At 30.5% G+C, this 25,989-nt stretch overlaps 1 protein-coding gene across 6 annotated transcripts in view; it reads right to left on the bottom strand.

Annotated features, from left to right (window-relative positions):
- Positions 1–1,075: 1,075 nt before the first annotated feature.
- The window catches only part of LOC136970162 (regulating synaptic membrane exocytosis protein 2-like), a 77,401-nt gene continuing 52,487 nt past the window's right edge, over positions 1,076–25,989 (bottom strand). Inside the window, exons 3-22 of one of the 6 annotated variants that reach the window (XM_067264570.1) lie at positions 15,429–15,646; positions 14,435–14,651; positions 14,245–14,349; positions 12,796–14,173; positions 11,989–12,060; positions 11,749–11,865; positions 11,552–11,672; positions 9,357–9,421; positions 9,208–9,272; positions 8,853–9,031; positions 8,689–8,782; positions 7,993–8,266; positions 7,845–7,919; positions 7,617–7,775; positions 3,631–3,720; positions 3,447–3,539; positions 3,026–3,160; positions 2,836–2,949; positions 2,618–2,760; positions 1,076–2,245 (exon numbers count right to left, since the gene is read on the bottom strand). In XM_067264570.1, coding sequence (XP_067120671.1) covers positions 2,087–2,245; positions 2,618–2,760; positions 2,836–2,949; positions 3,026–3,160; positions 3,447–3,539; positions 3,631–3,720; positions 7,617–7,775; positions 7,845–7,919; positions 7,993–8,266; positions 8,689–8,782; positions 8,853–9,031; positions 9,208–9,272; positions 9,357–9,421; positions 11,552–11,672; positions 11,749–11,865; positions 11,989–12,060; positions 12,796–14,173; positions 14,245–14,349; positions 14,435–14,651; positions 15,429–15,646 — 3,873 coding nt within the window. In that variant the 3' untranslated portion in view covers positions 1,076–2,086. Of the gene's footprint in view, positions 2,246–2,617; positions 2,950–3,025; positions 3,161–3,446; positions 3,540–3,630; positions 3,721–7,616; positions 7,776–7,844; positions 7,920–7,992; positions 8,267–8,688; positions 8,783–8,852; positions 9,032–9,207; positions 9,273–9,356; positions 9,422–11,551; positions 11,673–11,748; positions 11,866–11,988; positions 12,061–12,795; positions 14,174–14,244; positions 14,350–14,434; positions 14,652–15,428; positions 15,647–25,989 lie in introns of those variants that run through there. The other 5 variants (XM_067264571.1, XM_067264573.1, XM_067264572.1 and 2 more) reach the window with 5 other exon arrangements.

Raw genomic sequence — 25,989 nt, 5'->3', positions numbered from 1 at the left:
TCAATAGGGCAAAGAGTAAATGAAAAAACAAAAAACTAAGGCCAGTATCAAACGGAGCGATTCTTTGTAATAAGGTCTGGTTTAAAATACGAGGACATTTTGATCTACGAAATAAATTGTATAAAAGTAAAGATAAATGTTTACAATTTTTCCATTTCGCTTCTGAAAATGTTAATTAAATCACACCAAATATTCTCTATTCCTTCATGAAAACATAAATATAATTACAGTATTTGAATGCAATTTTATTTCGAATGCACTTACCTGTATAATTTATCAAGTAGAAAGCATTATCAACAGATGAAATTTTACAAATTATACATTACGCATTCAACAACAATGTAGACTATTCAATACAAATTCGATACATTATATACACCTCAACGGATATCTGTTACTTGATCGATAAGATAATCTAATTTTCACCTTCTAAATCAACTTCATTAATTATTACGAAAGATATGCACCTATCTATAAATTGAGGTCATTGATATACAATCACAGTAAAGATCGATCGCAATCTTTACAGGAATGTCCACCCGATTGAATTGCAATTGCCATGGAAACAACCTCTCAAAATGTGATCCAATGTTAAGAATTCCTCAAAATCGATTATTGAGGAATTGCTTGCATCGATGAGTGTTATATCGCGATCGCAAAAATTCTTGTAAGCAATTTATTTTGATAAGCAGTCGCGATCGCAGCAATCCAAGCCAGCAAATCCTACAAGGAATTGAAATCCAGTTTGCAATCGCAATGGCAACGGCAATGGATCAATTTTTTACTTAGTTACTACAATTCGCTTCAGTTTAACGGGATGAAGGATGGAAACGGAAATTGGAAGCCACGAAAAATGCGAGATTTTTCGTGGCTTCCAGTCAAACCAGAGCGATTCTTTGCAAACTTTTCAGCGATTTCACTTTAATTACAAACTAAATTTCATTACATGTTAATATAATATTAAATTTCATATTAATAATGCGTTAAAAATGAACAATAAAGTAATGTAACAATTGGAAAATGTGGAAATTTTAATACCATCAAAGACTACAATTAACATCTGTAATTTGTGGCAGTACACAGAAGAATAAAATTTCACAATATTCAAATAACCAGAATATTTATAACAATTTTTTCAGAGAAATTATATAGATGTATATATATTTACATGCTTATAATCACTTCGGAAAAATAATGATTTGCGTTAATTGCGGGAATAACAGTGTTCAATTTTAAAAATCATTTTTATAAATAACACATTTAACAATTAGAAACAAGAAGAAAATTTTTTTTAACATTTAAACACTTTTCAAGAGATATATACCATGTAAAATGTAGTGCTGATATGAATAAATATGCAAAAATCAGAGCACTTTGGCAGGAAATTATATGTTCAACGTTCACGCATATACCTTAATATATCACATTATTTTTTTCCAAAAAGTTGAATGTTGTACAGTATATAGAATACAATAAATTTACAGACAAACATCCAATTAACAACAGTAAAAATTTTTTTATAGTTTCAGCTGCATGAAGAAGAGGCAAGATTATATATAACATGTGCTGATGATGTTTTTCTAAGGCATCAGGGGAGAAGCGGTGCTATATTTAGGTCCCTGTAATGTAATTTTAGTTTTTTTTTTTTTTTTTTTTTTTTTTTTTGCTAAATTAAGGCACCCCTCATCATCATCTTAATTAATAAATTTCTGCACGATGATCACAGCTGCTCCTCTTCTTGATGATCTCAATGGATCATTGTGAGATGGCCATCGTAATCAGTGATATGTAGATATGTGGATTATCTAAATTCAAATTAATTTTAGCTGATAAATTTGCAGTTCTACATTCGTTTGTGTAAAAATTAGCCGAGTTTTTAACAGAAATAGATTTTTGTACGCCATTTTTTCTTTAATATAAAAAAGAGAGAAGTCCAATTTTCCATAAAAATCTCTCCTTGTTTTTTTGTTTCTTCTTGCAGAAACCAGTTCGCCAAGGCCAAATAATTGAAAAGATGATTGTCTCATCGAACATTTTTTCTTCTTTAATAATGGTTGTATATATTTTTATCACAGACTTTTTTCGATCAAGTCGACTCTGTGGATTCCGCTTTGATATGAGAGTAAGGAAACAATTGATACCATCCAACGGTTAATTTAGAAAGCTCCAGTTTATCTAACTGGATTTCGGTAGCACCAAGTGCTTGATTGTGTTCAAATCCTTTCTGTCTCTCCCAGATCATTACCTTAAGGAAACGAAAAACAAAATTAAATTATTTTCAACAGAATTAAATGTATAAGTAAAGAAGAAAGTTAAAATTTAATTGTGTTTAGCATTCTCTCAATTGCGTTCTGTTCTTTTCCTACTATTTTTCCTTTACTTCATGTGTCTGTCTGCTAGACTTTTTTAAAATTAAAATTAAAACAATAGTTTCTTGGCTTAATTTCATATCAAATGACACTCGTGTGTGCCACCTTTATTAATCTTAAATATGGCACTCCTTTCTCAGAAATGTCCGCTAATGGCCGAATGGATAAAACTGCTAAACACTGGTAGTTGGTTAAGTTTTTTGTAAAGTATTTTGGTCAATGGGTTTTTAAAAATTACGATAAATTACCAAAAGTGTTCTTCCGAATACTTCCGAAGCGTTGTATTTTAATGTTTGTCTGTACTGTGGATCAGTGCTATGTCGTGCCACCTTTGTCTTCCTCTTCTGCATTTGTCTATCTTCATCTTTTAGATAGGTCTTCACGTAAGTATCTAGGGGAAAAAATGATTTTCTTTCTTGTAATTTAGTAATTTATTATTAGGAATTATGAAAGAAAAGAAACTTACCTGGAGGATTTCCATTGCTGTTGTTAGCGAGACCCTTTGCACAGACTACATCGACTTCTAGTTGACCTTTAGTCATAACAAATCCCAACTTAATCTCACCTAATTTTGGTGCTACTAAGAAGAAACAATTGAAAAAATCTCCATGTAAGAAATTAACTAGTAAAACGATTTTAATGTTTTAAATTCTTACAGGCATTCCCAGAAAATCTTTTTGGTATGATTTGTCCAGGATTTCTATTTTGTGTATCACCCGTATCGCTGTCAGGAGTCAATTCTGGGCTGGATAAATTACTCACGCGTTGCTCAGGAGGAACTATCAGACTTCCTAAAAAATTTAAAGATAGAAATCGTTAAAAAATATTTCTTAACATATTTTTTCGTGAGATATGTCATGAACAGAATGGAATGAATTTCATTTAGTCAAGTTGTTAGAAGTGATATGAATTTTAGCAACGATCCTGTATGAATCGAGAGAAGGGTGATAGTCGAAGGCACACACACACACACACACACTTATCTTTTTTTTTGTTCATGCAATAGAGATGGAAGCAGAAGATGACATAATTACACAATGGACATCGGCACGATTCTACTGAACTACTTGATCCTACCTAGAGCCACAGACCTCTTGTCTTTGTCAGACTTTAGACTTAACGTTCGAGATAATTTCCTTTTCACTAGTTGTCCCAGCTTCTTGTGATCACCTGCGGAGAGAAAAATTAATGAAATGTCAAACCGTCCAAAATACGTGTATTAATTTCATGTAAGCTATTTTAAATCATTTCTAAAATTCACCTTTCTCGGAATCTGAATCTGCTGATCTGTAAACACGAAAACTGGCACTTCGAACTCTTTCTTTAACCTTAGGACCTGTACCATAAAGTTCTGTAAAGTTTTAAAAAATTTAGATATATAACAAGCCATTTTTAAGTTATTTGTCAAAGCTTTAATAATAAAAGTGACGAGGATTATAAAATACGAAGAATTTAAGGAAGCATCCTTAAATTCCGTGGACGTGATGAAAGATGATAAAAGTGTAAGAAATTAGGAAGGATGTTTCATCTGAAAAGAGAACAATTAATATGTAAGGAAGTGGAAATATGTAGGGATGTAATACTAAGAATGTAAAATGTTGTGAAGATATGAAAGCGTATTTTTCTCGACTGTATTTATCTTGAAGTAATTAATACAGGGTAGAGAAAGGATAAAATACGGAATAAAATTAGTAAAAGGATGTAATATGTAATATAAATTTCTCGTCCTTTAGGCATGTATGGATAAAAAGTGAGGAAGTGCTCAAAGTTAAGAATGTAAAATGTAATACAAATTTTTTAATCCTTTATCAATATAGGTCTTAGGTGTATATCTTACATCCTTACATTTCTTAGAAAAAAGGGATAAAATATAAGTTACTACAGAAGTGTAAGGATAAAATATAACAAAAAAAAGATGCAATCTGGATTTTTGGTATACCCGTACGTGGATAAAAGATGAAGAGTTTGCATTACACCATACATCCTTAAATCTGTGCGCTTTTCTCATTCTTTATCCATATATTCATAAAGGATAAGAAATTTATATTACATCTTTACACCTTTCTATCCTAAAATAATCACTCCGACAAGAACCTATTTCATCCTTACTTATTTGCACTCGCTCATCCTTTATCCATTTATAAAGAATGAGAAAGGCATAAATTTAAAATATACAAAACGTTGAGGAGTAAGAATGCACGAGGTAAAGCAAGTGTTTACGGAGTTTACGTAACTTATAAAGAATGTAGACGCCGCATTCACTTCCGTTTCCGTCTCTTGGGAGAAGCAATTTAAAATATGTAATTTGAGATTTTCTTTATTTGTGATTATGTTAATTGCGATAATTAAATTAACACATTGATTAATGGTAAAGTGAAGGGGAAAAAAAGAAGATAACGCGTGTTAAGATTGGTAGAAGTATCGATTCAAGAAGAATTTAATGACGAGGAAGTCTTCCGGACATTATCGATTCGAACGAACTCCATATTAGTTAAAATAGCTGCCGGTAAATCACAGGAAGTGACGTACTAGTATGATTTTTTTCCCTTTTTTCATTCAAAAGAATGCTAAACAGCTGTTTCGACTTATCTGTAATGCTACAGGATATAACTGCAACTTTTCTTACGTAAAATTAAAATAACGATGACAAGAAAATAGGAATTAATACATTTAAATCTAAGACGATACCTTTTAATTATGAGAAAATAATTATTTTTTCTTCTAGACTTCTGGCAATACTAAACAATTTTGCAATACAAGGAATTCGAGTGGTTTTGTTTGCGTTGAGTGAAACGTGGGGAGCAAATCATGCCGGTTCGTAATTAGTTTGTTTCATTAGTAATAAGGTTCCAAGGATAAATTTGTTGATTAAATCAAAATTACGACCATACAAATATTTTGGTTCAGAACATAATAATCCTTTTTAATAGTCCAACCAGAGACAGATGGTAACAACTTAAAACCGACGAAATGACATTAAAAAATACATACAATACAATTGACGCCGACCTTTTCTTAGAGGATCCGACGTCAAGAACACAGCATTAAAATTTTCCACAATATCACTCAGGTAAAAATCAGTTGTATTTATATCCCTGTGCAGCAGAATCCATTTTGATTTAATAGTTTCAGTTTTTATCGTTGTTTGTTTCGAAAATCGGTACAATTGCAGATGTGAATGACGCTGTTGGCACCTTAATAGAGCCGTAGAGCATGCACATAGGAGCAAAAAAGTCAAAGAAACCATACCTCTAAATGTGACCCTTAATTAATTAATTATTCAAATATTTTTAATTTTACTTTCCCGGCTGTTATAACAGAGAAAATATATGGCGATTGATCAAAAGATAACCTCCTCCCCAAGATTTTTACATTTCTTGGACTTCAAACTTCCAGAAATGAAAAAAAAAAAATGTTTTTTTTTCCTGTATCTATGAATGCTAAGAGTGTGTGGGAAGGCACGATTTTGTTTACCTAGTTTGAATCTTAATAACTCCTATGTCTTTTGTCGAAAATTTCTGAAATTTTTCAGGAATGTTTGTGTATTAGGGCGTCGATGTTATTAAATTTTAGTGGTTAAAGGTCAAGCGAATGGATGGACAGATAGAGGTGAACTTGCTGAATTATTTCGAGTTAGCCCTCGTTTTGGGTACTTCTGGATCTGCTACTGGTCATAGATTAAACTGATTTGCTACGTATGACGTATTTCGATACTTATTCCTTTATATACGTTTGTGTCCAAAAATTGAAATAAAAAAGTTATATCTAAATTATTCAAACTGAAAACAACAAGAAAATGTATTAAGCATTATTATAAAGTTTTTATGAAGAAAATAATTAATTCGGTGTATGCTTGTTCCTTGTATGCACATATTATGAACAATGTTGCTCGTGATGTTGTTTATTGCTTTTGTCGGGAACAGGTTTATCCTTGAACATGGCAACGTGAAGCTCTTGGAACGTTTTTTGTGAAGAATGACGAAATGCAATTACTCTCCCAAGAACATTGCAAACTTAATGTATGAGATTTACATCCGGATATTTTGCTGGCCATTTCATGCAACGAATATCTTCACTGTCAAGAAAGTCATTGACGACTGCAACTCTACGTGCGCGGACATTATCGTCCATGAAAATGAAATCTGCACCCATAGCACAACGGAAAAGTCTCACGCCGAATTCCGAAACCTTGTCTTCGTGCATTCTTGCAGTAATGATACCTCTACAAAACGGTGAAGTTCGATGAGACAATCAAGCATAATGCTGACTCAGACCATGGTACCACTAACTATGCACTGGTCTCTTTCCATTACATCGAGTTTCTCGCTCTCTGACATTCTAATCCAACGAGAATAACTCTGTAGATAGTATTTGGCTCGTCAGTGAACAGAACATCATTTCAACTAGACATTCTATTACGACGCGCAATTAACTTCAAATAGCGATACTGTTGAAGGGCGGTAACTCTTGGCTCGACTTTTTGATTGACATCCAACACCTACTGTTTTGAAATCGTGTCCAAAATCTAGATATGACGTTCTGCGGCACATTCAAAGTCCTGGACACACCTCTCTGAGAATGGCCTGCTTCTAATCATCCAATAATTTTTTTCTCTCGTAAAATTAATGTCACAAATATTGCACATTGTCTTTGTCATTATCATAAAGTAAAACAGTAACAAAATTATACTGTATAAGTTGGACGATTATGATTATTTTTGGGTGTATAAAGATACATATCTGTATAGCTGAAAGTACCTTTCAATATACATACATGCGCGCAACCACACGTTTATACTAGTATATATTTGTCTATATATAAACAAATGATCTTAGAAAGCATACATTTATTTAAAATCTCAATATATAAATCTCATTTCTTATATATTACCAACACGTATAGAAACACTCCTGTATTTATTTTGCCTTTTAAACTATTGGGAATGGCCATTTTTCATTTTTTCTCCCATTCGTACAGCATTAAAAATTTCGATACCACATTTATCATTGCGACAAAGAAAAGAAAAGTAAAAAAGAAGCACTTACGCCTCCTTCTCTTCGGTCACGACATCATTAAACTTTCATGAGAAGTACATATCAGTTTAAAGCAACGGTAAAAACGACAAACGAATATTTACAATAATACATAACGCGAAGAAAAGTTATCAAAAGGAGTAACTCTTTTTTATAATTATCCCTTGAAATGTGGAGAGAGGAAAAAGAAAGAGCATCTTTAAAGGAGAAGTACCTGGAAGGCTGTCCTGAGATACCAAATTGTTGGAGCTTCTTCTACTGGGAGGGGTAGACTTCACTCGAGTGACGACGGACGGTGCCGACGGCTTTCTTTCCTGATTGCCGCCGCTAGGTGGCGTCGGATGACGATCCCAAGCATCATCCGGATGCAGCACTACCAAAATAATGCAGGAATGCATAAATAAAACAAACATGTATCGAATTTTAAACAAAGATGACTCACGCGTTAGATCCATGGAAGAGCTTCTTTGCATGTTTTTATTCTCTGGAGGAAGACTGCTCTCATCTTTAATTTCATCTATTTGCGTATAAAAAGTTGGATTTATTAACTAACTTACACACCAGTAATTCTTTTAGGTGTTAGAGATTACCATAAGTTAGCGATTGGGAATATTCTTCAGTGCCACGCTGCAGCATTCTTCGAGCAATATCGTGTGCTGGTGTAGAAGGTACCAAACTTGGGGGTGTTATTTTGTGAGTGGGCGATAAAGCGACGGGTGTTTGTTGGTGGGTAGAAAGGGGGTACCATTCGGGGCAGTCTTGAAGATCCGCTTTACGTAAAGGTAGCTGTAACTCTCCTAGGAAAACGTTGCTACCTAATGGACAGTGGTCCCAGATGGACAGTTCAAACACTGATTCCAGGATCTAAAAATGCGTATAAATATATAAATTGCTAAAATATTTAAAAGAAATTTAATCGAAAATATTAATACGTAAAAGTGGTTTTATTGTTGCTGAAATATATTTATAATTTCTTCCATAAGACGAGAAAAGAGCAGCCTATGAAAGTGGGTAGGTAAACTAAGCAGAATATTTCAAGTATAATAAATTAAACTTGATATATAATATATTACATAAAAATTATAAAATATAACAACATAAACTCTATCGATATAAAATGCAAGCATTTTTATACATATACAAAATTTAAATAGAAAAGATAAATACAGATTTTTATGATCCTTAATCACTTAGGTTTGCTTAGTTTATATACGACAGCTACTAATTTATGCCTGATGCCTCATCTCAAATTTCCTCTTTAACATAGATTTATGTTAAAAACTTACATCATCCGAAGTTACTTCCGGAAATATAAAAGTTTTACTCCATTCGGGATTACAAGTAGGTTCTGCTACAGCAGTTTTCATGGTATTGTAAGCACTAGTAACAAAAAATGGCGTAAATTATATTTCTTTTCTAACACTTTTATGTAAATATTTGAAATACATACGAGTGAGGGACCAAGCGAATTTTAGCAAATGCTCTTGGGAGAGCAGCAGAGGAAGACTTTCTTCTCCTTAACCCTCTTGCTGCTAGAACTGTCACAACCAGATCGTTTCCATCTTGGTTATACCAGATTTGCACTCCTACTTCACCACAAACCGCACTGTGTTGTTGACCCAATTGATCCTATAACAGTAAATTGTACAAGGAGATTACTGTTATGTACCGTATCTTATTTTCTATCTTTAAGAACGGATACGAAGACAATCGATAAAAGATAAAAGTTAGGAAAGAGAAGAATTTATGACAATATAGTGTACTGTACATCACCTTCATTAAATTAACGAATAATGATACTTTACCGGAGTTTTTGGCAGTTTTCTTCTAGTCGGAGAGACAACTGACACGTCAGATTCTTTATAACCTTCTAGAAAAGAGGAATAAAGGGGAAAAAAGAATATTAATTCGTTCCTTGCAAAGAAAGGAAAATATTGAAAGAACTACAACTTACCAGTCGATATAATTAACTTGGGAGCTATTTTTGTCTTAATCGTAGAAATTGAATCGAAACTTTTCCTGAAAAATTTAAATTATTATATTTTGAAGCGTATTTTGACTTAAAAATTCGAATTATTTCATCATTGGAAGAATGCAACTACTTTATTTCTTCCCTCTGAATTGTCATATTTCATACACCATTCGCTGGAAGCTATTCTTCGTAGGGTTAAAAATATTTAAAATTTCAATTTTGTATTTAAAGAATTTATACAAAATGCATTTGTTTGTCAACACTTTTGTTTGGTATACAAATGTATGTATTGTGTAGCAAACAAAAGTGTTTTCGTACGAATACACCCATTCATAATAGCTGTTTTTTTTCTTATGGAAATTACGAAACGAACCATCGTTTCGTAGATTTCCATAAGAAAAAAAACGTGCTTTAGGCACATTTTTCTGGCGTTACGAATGAAAACTGTGTAGAATTACATATGTAAAATACGCACATTTGTAAGGAATTGTATTAAAAATGTTAGTAATTTAGATATCAGACATAGGATTTGAAAAATATGGTCGTTACTCATCCTTGATATATAAGTTAATAAAAAAAAAAAAAAAAACATTATATTACAAATAAAAGCATTTAATGCTTATTTTTCAATTAAGATATTTGAAAAAATTAATACTTTTATCGAGTTGTATGACTATTAATTAAAATTAGAGATTTTCCTACATTTTTAAGCAAGTGGCGACAAATTATGTATCATGAAAACACCAGGCATTAAGAAAAAGGACAGATGAATGATGTTGCTACTAAGGAATTGATGTTGAAATTTTAGAATTCTGTATTAAAAGTCAATATTTAAAATTCCCTGTATTTCAAATATTGACTTTTTATATAGATACAAATATTGGTTTGATAAGTACAAGCGTACGTACAAAATAGATATTATTTCGTGATTTATTCGCTTCCAACTTAGCGATGAAACAGACACTGCCTTGAGATCTGTTTTTATTAACTTAAAAACTAATAGGTCTATACTGTCCTTGTTCTTGTTTGTTTCTCTTTCATTTAATGATTCAGGGCTTCTTTGTTTATGTACTACAACTACAGTTTAAAGGATCGACCAATGGCATAAGCAAGCAACAACGAAAGATGAATTGTGTATGCTTACTAGTCTTCTGCTGTTTTTCTTCAACCAGTCTTATGTTCTTGGATATTTCTATTTTCTGCTGGCAACAGAAATATTTCTCTAAATATTGAGTCAGCATAAAACTTTTCAACCCCTGACTGTATATACACTATACCAGTGTTTGCCAATTTGTGGGGCGCGAGACTATTGGAAGTGGGACGTGCAGCTATTACCAAATTATCATTTTTTAATACAAACAAACAAAAAATGTCAAATCGATGTCGAAAATATATAATATGAAATAAGTGTACTTTATCTTCATTTTTTGCTCTCCGCCCTGTGGACAATAAGAAGATCTTCTATCATGCCAATTATGGGTTCGTCCAGGCCCACATGAGGCTGTGACATACCGCCCATTAAAAACTACTGGGGTTGCTCGCCCGGTTTCGATCCCGGGTCTCAACCATCTAGGCCAGGGGTGGCGAACCTTTGGTACGCATGCCCAAAGTGGCACGTAAGAGAAATCATCTGGCACGTAATGTATCATATGATTTCTGTTTTTTTCAATCATCCTTTCTGTTTATCACCTGATTTTCCTGATCACCTGATGACCTTTTTTCAATCAGATTTTTTACATTTATTCGAATTAAAGCGTATTCGTTTAATTTCTTTAAATATCATTGTTCGAAGTCTAAGACTTTGGCACGCATTAACATCTTTAAAGTTAAGTATGCTTATAAGAATGGCACGCGGACTCAGAAAGGTTCTCCATCCCTGATCTAGGCCATCCGTCTGTCAACTTAATTAGTTGGATCGAGACGTCATTCTTCATCTATTATGTATGCTAACGCTTTGTGGGTCAAGCATTATAATAGATAAAACTAAGAACCACTGTACTACAATGGGTATCATTGTAAACTAGTCTCTCACTTTAATATATTCAATACTATAGGGTCACACATACATACTGTATAACAGGAGAATATAGACGTATTTCCTCTTTTCCTCAGCCTATTTGATAAGAGTAGAGATTACATTGAGTTATGTTATTGTATAATAAAATTTATATACATACGTTCTTCCAGAAACCTCAACCAACAATTCAACCACATCACTAGATCGTTCCATAATGGATGATACTTCTTCATAAGTCTTGTCCGTTAAGCATTCCGTATTCCATTTAATTATTTTATCACCTGATCAATAAATAATAGTACTTTCGAAGTGACATAATTTTAATTAATTTTTTTACAGATATTTGTAATGATTTACCCGGTTTTAAGCCATGTTTCTCTACAGCGCTTCCAGGAACGATCCACGAAATCTGTGCGTAAAGTCGTCCATCGTCACCGTTTTTTCCTCCCATAACCCTCATACCGAAACCTTTGGCTATTAAAGAAATCTTTAATTATTGAAAATGATATCGAATCCATAAAATATTCTGAAAAATTGAAATGAATGCATATCGATGCTGCTCTCTAAGACAGCGGCAACTACTGGAAATCTGCTTACTACGAGCACCTTCGTCATTGGGATCACGACGAATTAGAATATTTCTTAGATACGTCTGTCGTCCGTAACGTCCTGAAAGTCAAAATACAATAATAAATATCTGAATATTCATAATAAACCATAAAAATCTATATAAAATCAGCACAAACACCACTCATTCCATTTTATGGCTTCATTTGTTTAAAATATTTTTAACAAATGAAAAAAATTGACAAAATTAATTTGAAATAAGTTATGTAAAAACTTGACCAATGAATGAACGTTTTTGTTATGACGTAGTTGATGAATTATTTGTTTCTTGACTTGCTACATAAATGAAGAACCGATAATGTTTTAAAAAATATCTCAACTCAGAAAGGTAAATTTATCGCTGAAAATCTTTAATTTGTGATTAAAAAATAAAGAATTATCATGTTTTACTATAAAAAGTGTATAAGATATTTAATAAAATCGATTGGTTTCCTTGTATTTTTTATTTTTCAAATATAAATTTATTGTAGGGAACTAACATAAATATATCAGCTCAGTTATTTTTTAAAACAAATTAATGAGTGTGCTTAGTTTTATAATGCTACAAAAACCATAAAAAAGACATTTTTCTATCTTGTTTCATTTAAACATTAATCGATAAAAGTAACTTTTAAGTTTAGAAAATGGATGATTTATGTATTCATAAAAGGAATTTTAATTGATAAATTGAGAATCTAGAACACACACACAAAAAAATACTTTTTTTAAATTATAAGCAGTATCTTTTTATTTAATGTAAGATATATAAAACTGAAATAAACTGATTAAATCGCTGACCTTTCTGTTCTGAGTCCACATCATCAATCACTATCTTTATGTTTTCTCGTTCAGGAGCAGACGCTCTTCTCTCGGGTCTACCCACTTCTTCTCGTGGTAAATCTAAAGAATGGGTACTTTGTGTCCTCGTATGTGGTAGAAGGAAGCTATGACCATCCGGAATTGCTGGTAGCGCTCTTCCCGTGCTACTTCTTCGTTGATAATCCCATTCCGTATGATCTTGTACGTGATTCCTCCTGGAAGTTTGAAGATCAGCTACAGAATCTACATATACACAGGGTATACTTTTCCTTAACTGAGTGGTGGCCCCTTTTGGGCTTCTATCGGTATCGTCTAACGAACTGGATTTTGCAGGTGTTCTATGCTCTATAATCTGCTCGTCAGCCGATGGGCTACTATCCATGACCACTGGACTTACTATATCTCTTCTCCTTCTCGGGTGTTTCTGGCTGGACCGTTGCCTCTTTGTGGACGTTGATATATATTTTCCGCTTCTATCACTGGTGGAATATTCTCCGCTTACATCACTTATATCCGAACTTTCCGAGCTGAAGCGCCTTACGTATAAAGCTGCATCCGAAGCAATTTGTCGTAGAGGTTTCTCTGAAGAATTTTTGTACTCCTTTGGCCAGTAGTCTAAACCGTTATCTATACTTTCTAAGGCACTGCTTGATTCTAACGAGGAAGTGGCATTACTTCTCGCTCTTTCGTCACGATATCCGCATGGATCCGAATCGGGTTCTTCAATATAGTTTTTCTGTCTTTGTATTTTTGATTTTCTCTTCACTCTATATTTTCTCCTTTTATCATATTCCGGGCTTTGGCTCATCTCGTCCAAAGAGCTTTCTGATGGAGAAGACTGTTCCGTTCCGTGAGAATGCTGATGAGATGTAAGACTACATACACCATAAGAACTTACTCTAGCTGGATTGTGAACAGGCAACGGATGAATTGGTCCTTTTTGCGATTCCGAAGATGATCTTCTATCACTGGGCGTTTCTGAAGAGTAGTATCTTTCTTTAGATTGGTCCCTACCGACTGGTGAAGAATTTCTCGTCTTTCCTGATCTTCTTCGATCTTCTATCGATTTTTGTCTTTTGACCGATGATTTTGTTTCTCTTCTCGTTCGACTATCTTGAGATTTTTCTAAAGATAAATGTTTTCTCAGTGATCGAGGCGATTCCTCTTCTATGTTTTTATTTGACGTTTCTTTGCTGTCCGGATTGAAGGGAGTCAAGCAAGAAGCATAATCCTTATTGATCACGTCATGTGTCGATTGCTGTCTCTTTTCTAGCAATACAGCTCCTTCTTTAGTAAATAATTTCTCTGAGGATCCATAAATGCCAACTTCTTTGTTAGTTCTAGCTAATTTTTCGGCCTGCAACGAGCGGATGACATTCAATAACGAAAGATTCTCATTTTATTAAGTAACTAGAAGATGGTATTTACCATTCTTCTAACGGAAGGTACCCTATGCATACCAGAACCAGGGGGAGGTTCTATACCAAGCCTATCTTGTCCTTGTCTTCTACGACAGAAACTACATTTCCAACCCTATATTGATAACAAATCACAGATTTTTTTCGTTATCTTTTAGTGTATAGAAAGCGCGTTTAAGGAGTAACGCACGTGTATTCACCTGAGATTGATTAGCCGATGTTTTCGAATAAGAGGCACAATCGTCACAGACTACCTGTCCACATTCGTCACAGTTGTTACGCTGTTCACCCGGTTCGATAATTTTACGACATATCCTGCAGTTTGGTCCAGAAGGAACGTTAACTGGTGTCTGCGGTTTTTCTACAGCTTTTTCTTTGATCTGTACTGTTTGTGGTGTCGATTGAGGACTCTGAATTCTACAGCAAACAATAAAATTACATAAAAATCTAAATTAATTTTAATTACTTTTGACAAGTTATTTCTACTAAATTTAGTGTATTAAATGTAATTTTAAGGGCGGCGCGCAATGCGACGAGACACTAAGCTCAACATGCGTCATGTCGTGGGCTATCTACATCCCATCAATACAAATGTTGATTAAAACTACAAAACAATTCAAATTTTTATGCAATTTCTTATATGTTTTTTACATTAAAAGGTTTAAACGTTTGCATAGATATATTCTATACGATCGCTGTATTACATAACACATTATTTCGAGAGTCGTGTCGAAAGGGCATCAATTAAAAATAACATAATAAGGAACATTTAAACTTTCTAATTAAAGTATTTAATAGATCTAAGATTTTTACTCAATCTTTCACAACAAACAAAAGCAAAATTAATTTTAAAAATGTAAAAAAAAGAGGAGAAAAATTGAGTTCCTTAAGACTGTTCCATTTAAAATCATTGAATAAAATATATAAAATAAATATGAAAAGACACGTAACAAGAATAAATGAGACTCTATTAACAAAAAAAGAAGACAAATTGAAGCCATATGAAAGAGAAAGAAAGAAACTCGATTAAAGAAAATAGAGACGGTCTTCTTCTACTGAATTTTCTGATAGCAGAACTTATAGCTTAAGGCCAATAAGGACAAAGAAGACAGTAACCAAGCTCCAAAGTTAAATTTCTCTTCATTGCTTCTTAAAATATGTAGCAAAGAATAAAAAAAAACAATAAAGTTAAACCTGAATTTTTGAGATTCTTTCTCAAATTCTTTCTCTTTTTGCCAAACTCTGTTTAATATCGATCTTTCTTCTGCTGTTAAATACGCCAGGTCTTCTCCTATAGGTTTGGGCTTGTCTCTTCCAAGAGTCATGCCAAGTGTTACCGTCTGTTTAAGTTTATTGATAGCGCTTGGTTTCTCTCGAATTTCTTCTCCACCACTATTGCCACTTTTCACTATCTGAAAAGAGAAAGAAATACTTTTGTTCAGAAATTCCGAGTTACTGGTCATTACTAGTGGAATTTATATATAAAAAACAATGTACGATTAGACCAAAGTCCAAGTGAATACTTGTAACGGATCCTTGTAAATGTTAGTGTTCTTCAGCATCTATAAATTACTAAATATATAATTTGCGTGACTTTCAAACTCAGAAATTAGACTTTATGTACTATGTATAACTCAATTCTTATCGTTTGAAGTACTTCAGTTTAGCGCAGCACTCGATTTAGCAAACAAACATTGGCACTAAATCGAAGTTTATGTTGTATTGTCATCTCAGATAAGCTGTGATTAGCTAGAGAATTCATAATTTACTTGTAAATTATATGAAAACGGTTTAATCCTCCTTAAATTGAATTAAAATTGATTCATAAATTCATTCTCGTAATTAAGCCAACTTGTTTTGTAATTAGTAGGCTTATATCAAAATTTTAATAATACTAATTAATGTAATGTGATTTTATAATAATAATAATAACAATAATAATAATAAAAGTACTTAGATCATACTTTAAAATTAAGCTTAAGCTCTCGATTTTATTTAAATTTATTTAAAAAGTATTGAAAATTCTGGAATATTTTGAATTTAAATTTTTAAAAAACGGTCAAGTTCAATATAGTCAATTACACATTTCGTTACAAATCGCTTCTTCCAATAAGCATTAATATAACAAAATTTCGGTTGCACAATTTAAGGAAGGAGTCAAATTTATTTTTAATTAAGGAAGCCCTTATAAATAAAATTGATCATTTATAAGATTTTATCTTGTGTTAAGGTAATTTTTTAATGAAGTAAATTTTTAATGCTTTATAATAATTAAAATTGTTTAAAATTTTAAACTATAAGTAAATACTCAATTAAAAAGTTCAATAAATTATAAATATTAAAGAATTTGTGTGTATTAATACTTAAATTATAAACTAAAATATAATTATTTATGCTTCTATTGAGTATTTTTTCATACGTATACTCTCAAGAGATTTTCCATAATTACCATCCCACCCCTGTCGCTTTGTAATGCTGTCGCACTTATCCATACCAAAAATTACGTAACGCGCATCCGCAATCAACCCCTTAATTGTACTAAAGAATAATACACGCACACTGTTACTGAACATTACATTATTTTATTAATGTATAACGTACAAAGCAGTGTTATAAACAGTACGGTTCGCTATGCAACACTACAGAAACAAAAATGAATCATCTGTTACCCAAGAATTGAGACCCCTAGCATCACGTAACGTTTTTGCAAATAACCCACCCCTTGAAACATGCTTAAGTATCAACTGTAATAATTGTATTCTTCAAGATAAAAGTCTAAAATTTCAAGAACAATTTATTAAATGGAAACATTTTTATTCGGAATTTGACAGAAGATTTTTTAGATTTAAATTTTTTTTAAAAAAGGACAAATTCCTTTACAAATCGCTATGTCCAATAAGCGTTAAGATAAGTAATTTCGACTGCACAGTTTCCAGGAATTGTTAAAATTTATTTTTAATTAAGTTCCATTATTACTGTATTTACAAAATAAAATAAAACTAATAATTTAAATGTAATATTTAGAAAATACGAACATACTTTAATAAATAAGCAAGAAAGTAAAACATTTCCAGAAGGTATTAAACCTATAAGAGGTCTTTCACAAATGTAAACAATGTCTATCTTAATCGATTTATAACTAAAAATCTAATTAAAAACTCAACATATAATTAAGAAATAAAATATAATTAAAGCTTTAACCGACAAACAGGAAAATATGTAAATATTTTCTTAAAATGAATTGAATTTATGAAGAAATTTGACGAATTCTTCGACACGTCTGAAGATATCACCATCATGGGAGAAAAAATTTAAAATGTTTTCTAAAACACCTAATTTAATTAGTTTCATTTCAAAATAAACTAAGTTACAAATAACTACACAATATAACAAATAAAAGTCATCATTATTTCTTTACTGTGATTATTTTGAATGAAATATGATATTAAAAGTAAATTAATACTTATGTTTAACGTTGGTCTGTCTGTCTACATCATTTTAGTATATTTTCTACAGCAGCGATTCTCAACCTTCTTATCTCCGCTACCTCCAAATGGTAAATATAAATAAAATTAATATTTCGCGCCCCCCACCCAAAGGAATAATAACAGTAAGCCTTACTATTACTAATTGAATTTTGACTGTAATTATAAATGTAAACAAATGCAACCATCACATTAATTTTTCTTTAAATGTCTACTTATTGTAAGTAAAATGTTTATATGTTTATAATGAATGATTTTTTTTTTCATAAAATGATTTCATTATTGTTTCGCGACCCCCTTTAATATCACCGAGAACCCCTTGGGAATCGCGATCCCCAGGTTGAAAAACGTGCTCTACAGAATTGTACAGCATATAACATGTTATCATTATTGCTTATTTTAAAGTTTTAACACGATTTTTGTTATAAAACATAAAATAAAACTTTATATTATATAAACTTTACAATTTTACTGTTATTAATGTTTTTAAATTAAATTTATACATATTTTTTTTTTTTTAAAGTGTAAATACTAGAAGGCAACAAGAGTCATAAACTTGTTAAATTTTATCATAAAAATTTTACTTACATAAATTTTCTAATAAAAATGTAACTATTATATAAAGAATCTTTATTAAATGCTGCAATAATAACTATATAAATTATAAAAAGTTATGAAATAAAAGCAATCACCTAATTCGTGGAAAAGTATTTGAAAGTTATGAAATTTTAATACAGATTGGTTAAAGGAAAATAGGCGGTGTTATAGTTATCATTTTCTAGCCAATCAGCGTTAAAATCTTTCTACTATTTCGCACAGATTAAGCGGAGGACTTCGTATGTTTAAAGAATGTCTTCATCTAATTCTGATCCTGTTATTTTTAGTTTTATTGTATTTAATAAATATTTTCTTATCTAAATTAAACATTAAAAATAAAATAAATATTAATATTTTATTTGATTTTTTTCTACCTGAAATATTCCTTATTTTTCTCTTATTCTTTCATATGTCATTACGAGCGTATTAAACTAAAATTTATTTTAATTACATTCTTATTAGATTCCTTTAAACTTTAATTTTTTCTTTTAATAAAAATATAAATACGACTTTTACAAAGAAATAACTTTGCATGTTGTCCTCCTTTTTCACCGTTATATTTTTATTAAATGTAAATAGCGCCGGCCACGTACCTACATTGGATTTTTACTTAAAATGTACTTTTTACGATTGTGGCATTAGCACTAGAAGACGCTTTACCTGTTTTACATTCTTTTGCGGAGGCAGCAGCCTACAAAGGAAGGTCGTCTCCGAAATTTGTGTGAATTGTTCAAGGACTACTGATGGTGCAAACGGTAAAAAAGAAGGACAACATGCAAACTTGTTTCTTTGTAAAAGTCGTATTTATATTTTTATTAAATGTAAATAGCGCCGGCCACGTACCTATATTGGATTTTTACTTAAAATTTAATTTTTTCACTGTAAACATGTTTATATTAAATTACATATTTTGAATATAATTTCTATATTTAATGTCACAACTGATAGATGCTTAGAGTTAAAATTTCTATACTTTAATTCACAATTATTATGAAAATTGAAGGTTTAAACTAATAAAAATTATAATCACAAAGAACTTCTATTACTTAAAATTAATTATATTTTATGATTTAAGACTTATTTAAATATTTAAAATATTGCTGAAAAATCAATTTTATCGGATATTAGATATGCTAAATACTATTTTGAATATATATATACATACATTATATATATATATATATATATATATATATACTTTAAATTATACTCGAATAAATACTTTAAAAATTAAGAAATTTATTTATAACGATTTAACTTCAAAATCTTCTTAATCGCATTCTTTTGTTCGAATATAAAACTGTTTTACGTGATGCTTGCAACTATCTCTTAAAAGATACTTTATCAGCATCTTTAAAGTCACTAAAAACTTCCTTAAAAATTGAGTAACTGAGTTTTGTTCCTTTTGTAAACAATTTTTTAAAAGAAATCCTTAAAACATTTTTAAAATCCTGAAAGTTTTTGTATTGAAGATAGTTTTTAGAGTAACTTTACATTGGCTGTTCTCTAGGTAACTATTTCATGTTACAATATTTTAAAAAAATTAATGTTCATATCTTTAATATCTAAAAACTATTTATAAACTTTTCATCAATCATTATCTAAATTAGATAAGAACTTTTTGTTATTTAAATTTCATAATATTTAATAAAAGAGTTAAAAGTTGCTATCGTTAATATGTGTAATTATTCTGATTAAATTCTAAGATAAATACAATGAACAATGATTTATTTAAGTTAGAATTAAATGTAATTATTCATCTAAAATCTGTACAAATGCGTCGTATAATTAATAATACGTTAAAAAATTTTATTGTAAGATCACATTAATTATAATTAAAATGATTATTATCAATTTTTAGATTATATTCATTAAAGAAGTCCTTGGAATTTAATAATTTCCGCATTTTTACGCTGTATTAATTATTTTTTTTATCAGTTTAATTAACTAATTTAAACAAATAAATGATTAAACTTTCTAATTTTGTTTTAATGCTGCAATAAAGATAAATTAATAAATTGTGTAAAAAAGTCAAATTAACTTTATTTTCAATTTTTAGAATGTAAATAAATTGCAATGCAGGAACATAAGGGAGATGCAAACATATATATATATATATATATTTATATATACAGTTTAATTTCCGATATAATCGCCTTGCCTGTTGAGGTTAGATGAAGGAATCGAAATCTTGATATTAGAAAGATGCATACAGATATAGCCAACATTTGATTTTCCGTGGTTTGGTGGGATAAGTCATGGGTAATCTGCCAAAGTGCTATGCTTTCCGAAAGAGCTTTCTTTGGGAAATCGGCCCCATTAGTTACACGTAAAGTAAGCCTGGAAAATTCCACGCGACCAGCCCGTTAATGTGGAGTGAACCCACAATCAACTACTGTACTATTGGTCAGTGGTTTATTCACTCGGCCACTGGTGGGCCTCCTCCTCAGATTGACGGGATGGGTTTCTTCAATTTGAGAAATAAAAATAATCTAATGGCAAGATGAAAAGAATTTCTAGAGATTCAGTATCATGAACAGTGTGAGGAGCGGAGGACGTATCACCAAAGAGTCGATTCCTTGATCTACTACTAAGTAAGTTCTTCAATAGACAAGATATATCGTAGGGAAAGCAATAAAATTGCAATACTTATGCAATTTCATTGCTTTATTTTCTGAACCTTTCTTAGGTGTTAACAAATTAGTTTGGTTAGTTAACTTTGCGACGAATTAAAGTTTATTGTTAAATGAAAGAAAAACAAAACTACATCAAATTAAACGAAATATTTTAAAGTTTATCTTAAAAATGGCGCACTTCGTCTAACCTCTAATGAGGTACCAACATTAACCAAAGAGAAAGCTATTCTGTAGGTGTAAGTGCGAAGCTAGGGAGTGTGGAGAAATGCCATTATCCTATCTTCCCTTACATCCGTTTATAAGTTTCACGTGGTTCATGTTTCCTCATCGTTTACATTTAAAACAAAAAAAAAAACCTTACTTTCTGACATTATCGTCATATGTCTTTTCATGCACTAAAGAGTATTAAATATATTTTACTCTTTCCAAATAAATAATTTTTTAATTCAAAATGTTCTAATAACACGCCTCTCTATTATACTATATATGTTCATAAAATTGAATAGTAATTGTACAATATTTTTGGGATTTAAATATAATCAAACTAACAAAATTAATACTAAAATTTATAAACAAAATAGTCTTAATAATCATTAATGTAAAATTCAACATAAAAATATAAATAAGTGCTTATAAACACAATATGTCATATAATAGCATTAATACACCCATCTGTCACTAACTTTTATGTTAAATGATATACAGATACCACTTGTCCATATATCATTACTTTATTGATGTTAGTGGCAAATGCAAGGAATAATTTCAGGTTGTTTTTTTTCTTATTCTCTCCTATTTTTTCTTTTAAATAATTAATTTTGTATTTACGTTTTTCTTTACCCGCATTCTAAATTATATTCTTGAATAAATAATATGTATAAAATTACAAATCTTAAATATTTTATCCTAGAAAATGTAACTTATTTACATATAATTAAATATTTTAAATTGCTTACAAGTACATTTATATAGTTAAATATACAGCACTAATTTATATGAGAATTTATGTATTTTATAGATAGTGATTAAAACTGTTTTAATTTTCATCTTAATTTAAATTTTATTTAAAAATTAAAAATATATTTTGTGTTATAATTATCTATTATAATATACTATATAAAAAGTCATTTTGTGAAACACATCCACTATAACGAGATTTTCTGCTCGTTATAGTGTAAAAAAGTCGTTAAAACAAATTAGACACAGTGGTCTCTAGATCACCCTCGTGTAATCAATACACAAACCAATATTTTAAAATAATAATAATAATAATAATTAATAAAGAATTTTGTATAAAATTGTAAATAATGACTATATTCTTCCTACAGATCATGTTTTTAATGTTAAAATATTGAAGAAAATAATAAATGACCCCAGTTTCAAAAATATAATTGTATTTTTTAACAAATTCCTTAAAGCAGTTTTTTGTTCTTACACAATATTATGATGATGATGAGACTATATTTTTGTATAAAAATAAATCAACGTACAATATTTGCAATAATTTTTCATCAAACGATAATTTTATTTAAATATCATGAAGTTTATTTTAATTTTATATATTTAAATATAGGTAGACATCTGTGTGATAAATAACAAAAAATCCTAAGCTCTTTAAAACAATCCATTAACTAGGATTGGTTGTAATAAAAATAGGCAAGGTTATGTCTATTTCCGCCTACTTCGTCATCGAAAAGTTCAGATTCACTTTAATTTTAATCGCAATTAAAATTGTTTTTAAGATAATTTTTACCTTAATTTACATTTATAATAATTGGACTGCAATTTTTAATTTGTCAAACTACTATTTCCACTGCCGTCCGCCTGATGCATGCCCTTACTTAATCTCGAGAACGGAGTTACATAGATGAAAGTCGAAATCAGATATGGAAAGCTTGGGAACAGGAGGTCCCGATTAACTGTAAACGAACTTCTGGTCCATACCGGAAGTCACGTTATTTCAATTTAAAGATTTTCTCCAGAACGCAGTTAGATAGATGACCGACATGACTCGATTGTTATCAGGAAAGGTATGGGTGTACGGGAACAAGACACGACTAAAATCGAGAGCATGTGTTTTAAATTAAATTTAATTAAAAATATGATTAAAAATTGCAGGAATGAATCGAAAGGAATGAAGTAATTTCATTCCTTTCGATTCAGATTTAACTTTTTTTTAATTAATAATATATTTTGTATATTTAAACAATAATCGACAATAGTATTTTATACAAGAAGCCATTTTGCGCGCTATAACGAGATATTTCATCTAAGAAAATCTCGTTATAAAAAAATAAACTATACACGTATTAATTTTAAACAAAGAGATAGTATTTTTATGCATATTATCGAATTAAATGCTAATATTTCCTATAGAATGATTTAGGACCACGCCTAAAAGAGATTAACGAAGCAGAGAGCAAAGATTTTCTAGTATTAAAACGTGGAATTAAGCTATACAAAGAGGAAACATGATCTTTAAAACATGCCAGAGCATAAGTTTTACGATTTCATCAGATGCAGACTTGACCCTGGCAAATATTTTTCTGAAAGGGAATTTTTCCGTAGACTTCTGCTAGTTAATTTATTACTGAGAATGTCTTATATTACCCTTCCATCCGTAAAGCTCCATCTTTAGCTATCCGCTCTCTACAATAATCAATCAACTTATTCCTAGTGGAGTGTTATGCCGAGAATGAAGGTAGAGGAGAGATATCTGCCGCCGAATTATATCGATGACGTGTCACTATCTTAATTACATTATGGATCATCTTAGCATAACACAAAATATGCAATAAATAATATTTAAAATATTTATGTAATTGAAATTTAATATTTTTTTATTATTATTATGAGAAACTTTGTTGATGGAAGAAAGCCATGTTGAGACAATCATGATTACTTCAATTGAAAATTAATTTAAAACTAAATTTATTACTAAGAAATGGAATGTTGTGGATTTATTTATTGCTTAGAATTCGTTTAAAGTGTTCCAAACCAGCAGATAATTAGATTTTTTTTTTTTTCCTGATGAGATGATGTGCTGTATGGTCACTACGTGAGACATGAATAAATTCATTTCACGTATTTTTCTATCGCATTCATACAAAAGTAATTAATATATTAAGAAACGTAAAAAGTACTACATCCAGGATTACTCACAGTCCATTTGGCATGGGCCTTTTGAGGCCTCTCATCATCATAATCAAAAGATAAGTGATCCAGGCCTCTCTCGACATCTCGAAAGGCCCGATTCTATCTAAAATGGTACACAAAAAAGAGAGATAATTCGTATCTTTGAATATCTGCAAAATTGCTATATTTAATCGATTACGACTGTCACTCAGTAATAATTAATATTAATATAATTCAATTCAGTAGAAGGAAAGAAGCAGATGTGAACTTTCTCCTCACGTGCAATCCATGTAGGGCGTAGCAGAATGGACAAAACACAGGCCTTTTTTTAAACAAGTTGTCAATCTTCTATGCGGACACATGCAAATTCTTTAAACAAAACCATCAGCGGCTTATATCTTTAAATAAACTATTAAAAATTTCGGTTTGAAATGTAAAAATATGAAATTTTAATCGCAAAAAACGAATTATACACATTCATAATTAAACAGAAAATGATATTTATTGGACAAACAAGTTATAAATTATTTTTGAACTCGATTTTCTTCTGATAGCCTTGAGCCAGTTATTAAAAGCCAAATAATGTGTTGGCTTTTCTGGTCAACGAAACTGCCAATTCAACCGACACTCTAACTCTCGATTAACATTTTAATTAACAAAATTATTTTTCTTCGCTCCTTGCTTACATCATTCGACTTTCACTTAATATGTTTGTTGTAGAAAATATCATTTAAAATCTTAAATTTTACGGTAATTTACTCATTAATTCATATTAGTGGCGATTAAGTATATAAATTAATACTTACTCAAGCATTTTAACTCTGTTTAGCTAGATTTTAACTAGATTCTAACACAAGGAATATGTGAAAAAATCTCTTATATACGTCTAAGAATAGAAATTTTTAATTGAATGCGAGTGCTTTTCTTGATATTTAGATGTATGTAAACTTTCCCATTTTCTAGTTTTACAGTTCGAATTTTTAGGATGAAGAACAGCAGATGTATCACTTTTCAAAAGGTTAAGTGAGATTTGGAGTGAGAAGTTAAATGATAAACATAAAAAAAATATATATATAAAAGTACCTTTAGAAACCAAAATATTCCTTTAAAGAATTCTCCGAAAAACACATAAAAGCTTTTCTATAAAATATTTTATAAATTTCTAAAATATTACAAACTCCATCAAGAAATTTACAAACTTTCCAAATATTTGATGTATTTGTAAATATATAATATTTTATAAATTAGTCTTAAATTATTAAATAAAGTTTTTTTGAATTTGTTTAGAATAATTTTATGAATTTATTCATTTATAAATATTCTAAAAGTTGAGAAAATGTATAGAATAATAGAATAAAGATTCTGGATATTTGTGAATCTTCTATAATGTAAGAAATATACTAAATAATTATACAGTGATACCTCAGATATCTCTCCTCTACCTTCATTCCGGCATAACACTCCACTCGGTTTTCGTCGATAGTCCGTCCGAAAACAATCGACGAAAACCGAGGCAATTATTTCCATATGAATCAATGTAAATCCAATTAATTCGTTCTAGACACTCCAAAATACATACCAAAAACATATTTTATAGAGCATAAATATTGTGCTTAATACTAAAAACAATAAGTGATTAATTAATATAAAATGAATATAATAGACTAATGTAAAGAATAAATAAACGTTAACATAGCATTCGAAGGGCTGCTGGCTCTGGAAACTTTCTTTGATTCCATGATAAAACTAAATGGAAAGGAAAGCAATGGAATTATTAGACTAGACACACGGGGTAATGCTCATACAACGAGAAATAACGCCACACCAAGCATGAAAACGCGTGGGTCGACCTTTTTTTTTGTAAAATTAGAAGCGAGGTCACGTGGGCACGCCAACGAAAAC

This window comes from Centruroides vittatus, unplaced genomic scaffold (genome assembly GCF_030686945.1).
Source record: "Centruroides vittatus isolate TY-2023 unplaced genomic scaffold, ASM3068694v2 contig_19, whole genome shotgun sequence".
Lineage (NCBI taxonomy): Eukaryota > Metazoa > Arthropoda > Arachnida > Scorpiones > Buthidae > Centruroides > Centruroides vittatus.
Note: the sequence above shows the minus strand (reverse complement) of the source record. Positions and strands in the feature narration are given on the sequence as shown.